The sequence below is a fragment of the Eimeria mitis genome, genomic scaffold, assembly GCF_000499745.2.
Source record: "Eimeria mitis Houghton genomic scaffold, Emh_scaff163, whole genome shotgun sequence".
NCBI classification, from domain to species: domain Eukaryota; phylum Apicomplexa; class Conoidasida; order Eucoccidiorida; family Eimeriidae; genus Eimeria; species Eimeria mitis.
The window spans coordinates 20,405-22,383 of NW_013569944.1; the positions used below are offsets into that span (position 1 = coordinate 20,405).

At 53.5% G+C, this 1,979-nt stretch overlaps 1 protein-coding gene across 1 annotated transcript in view; it reads left to right on the plus strand.

Moving 5' to 3' along the window:
• The window catches only part of EMH_0001330 (myosin heavy chain, putative), a gene marked incomplete at both ends in the record, with an annotated part of 3,274 nt that extends 3,192 nt beyond the window's left edge, over positions 1–82 (plus strand). Inside the window, one exon of the mRNA XM_013495553.1 lies at positions 1–82. Within this exon, the coding sequence (XP_013351007.1) occupies positions 1–82 (82 nt within the window).
• Positions 83–1,979: the final 1,897 nt, after the last annotated feature.

Here is a 1,979-nt window from a genome sequence, read left to right on the forward strand (position 1 = left end):
GGAGCAGCAGCAACAGCAGCAGCAGCAGCAGCAGCAGCAGGAGCAGGAGCAGCAGCAACAGCAGTATCGGTTGGGGCAGTAACAGCAGCTGCAGCTGTTGCTGCAGACGCTGCTGCTGCTGTGGCTGTAAATGCTGCTCTTGCTGCTGTTGCTGCTGCTGTTGCTGCTGCTGTTGCTGTTGCTGTTGCTGTTGCTGCTGCTGTTGCTGTTGCTGTTGTGGTTGCTGCTGCTACTGCTGCTTTTTCTGCTGCTGCTGCTGCGAAGACTGCTGCTGTAGCTTCTGTGCTGCCACTGCTGCAGGGGTCACGTGCACTTCATAGCTGCTGCTGCTGCTGCCTCTGCTGCTGCTGCTGCCTCTGCTGCTGCTGTTGCCTCTGCTGCTGCTGCTGCTGCCTTTGCTGTTGCTGCTGCTACGCTTGCTGCTGCTGCTGCGTTTACTGCTGTTGCTGTTGTTGCTGCTGCTGTTGCTGCTGCTGCTGTTGCTGCTGCTGCTGTTGCTGCTGCTGCTGTTGCTGCTGCTGGATTGTATTGATTTTGTCAATGGCGGTATAGTTGCAGCATTTCACTGTTTATTTTCTGCGTGTGCTGCTGCTGCTGCTGCTGCTACTGCTGCTGCTGCTGTTGCTGCTGTTGCTGCTGCTGCTGCTGCTGCTGCTGTTGCTGCTGCTGCTGCTGCTGCTGTTGCTGCTGCTGCTGCTGCTGCTGCTGCTGCTGCAGAGCGGGCGTGCTTTGTCTCAGCCTTGGCCTGCGTTTATTGCTTTTCTTTGTTTAGAGGAGCTGCGGCGTTTGTCTTCTCTCTTTGAGGGCAAAACCCCCAGAAATATACACGGCATGTTGCTGCCGCTACACTGAGCTGAGGGTTTAGGGTTTAGGGTTTAGGGTTTAGGGTTTAGGGTTTAGGGTTTAGGGTTTAGGGTTTGGGGGGTAAACCCTAAACCCTAAACCCTAAACCCTATTTTTGTTGAAATTGTTAACTTAGGGACCTTCTTAAATATGCTCTTCATACAACCTAAACCCTAAACCCTAAACCCTAAACCCTAGACCCTAGACCCTAAACCCTAAACCCTAAACCCTAAACCCTAAACACTAAACCCTAAACCCTAAACCCTAAAACCGAGTTTATCTTCATAGAGACAACAGATAGAAAAACACCTCTTGCTGCTGCTGCTGCTGTTGCTGTTGCTGTTGCTGCTGCTGCTGCTGCTGCTGCTGCTGCTGTTGCTGATGATGATATACTGCTAGGGGCGGCTTGGGGTGTACATGCAGCTGTCTGTACACCGCAGAGGCAGCGGCTACAACATGCGCTGCTGAGGGTTTAGGGTTTAGGGTTTTGTTGCACAGCTGAGGGTTGAGGGTTTAGGGCTCCGCAGCTCCCTGCATATGAGTAGGGCCCAGGACTGCCAGCAGCTAGCCACAGCTAGCCACAGCTAGCTACAGCTAGCCATGGCTAGCTACAGCTAGCCACAGATATCCGTAGCTAGCCGTAGCTAGCCGTAGCTAGCCGCAGCTAGCCACAGCTAGCCATGGCTAGCTACAGCTAGCCACAGGTAACAAGAGTTAGCCACAGCTAGCTACAGCTAGCCACAGCTAGCCACAGCTAGCCATGGCTAGCTACAGCTAGCCACAGATAGCCGTAGCTAGCCGTAGCTAGCCGTAGCTAGCCGCAGCTAGCCACAGCTAGCCATGGCTAGCTACAGCTAGCCACAGGTAACAAGAGTTAGCCACAGCTAGCTACAGCTAGCCGCAGCTAGCCACAGCTAGCCACAGCTAGCTGTGCTTGTCTGGGGCTACTCCCCAGATAAAGGGAGGGTTGGGGTGTGCATCCACTGAAGGGTTTAGGGTTTAGGGTTTAGGGTTTAGGGTTTGTGTTTAGCGTAAAAACCCTAAACCCTAAACCCTAACCTTGCCCTTCGAAGCCTAGCCGCAAACCACAAACCCTAAGCATCGGCGGCTGATGGTTTACGGTTCTCATTGTTTAG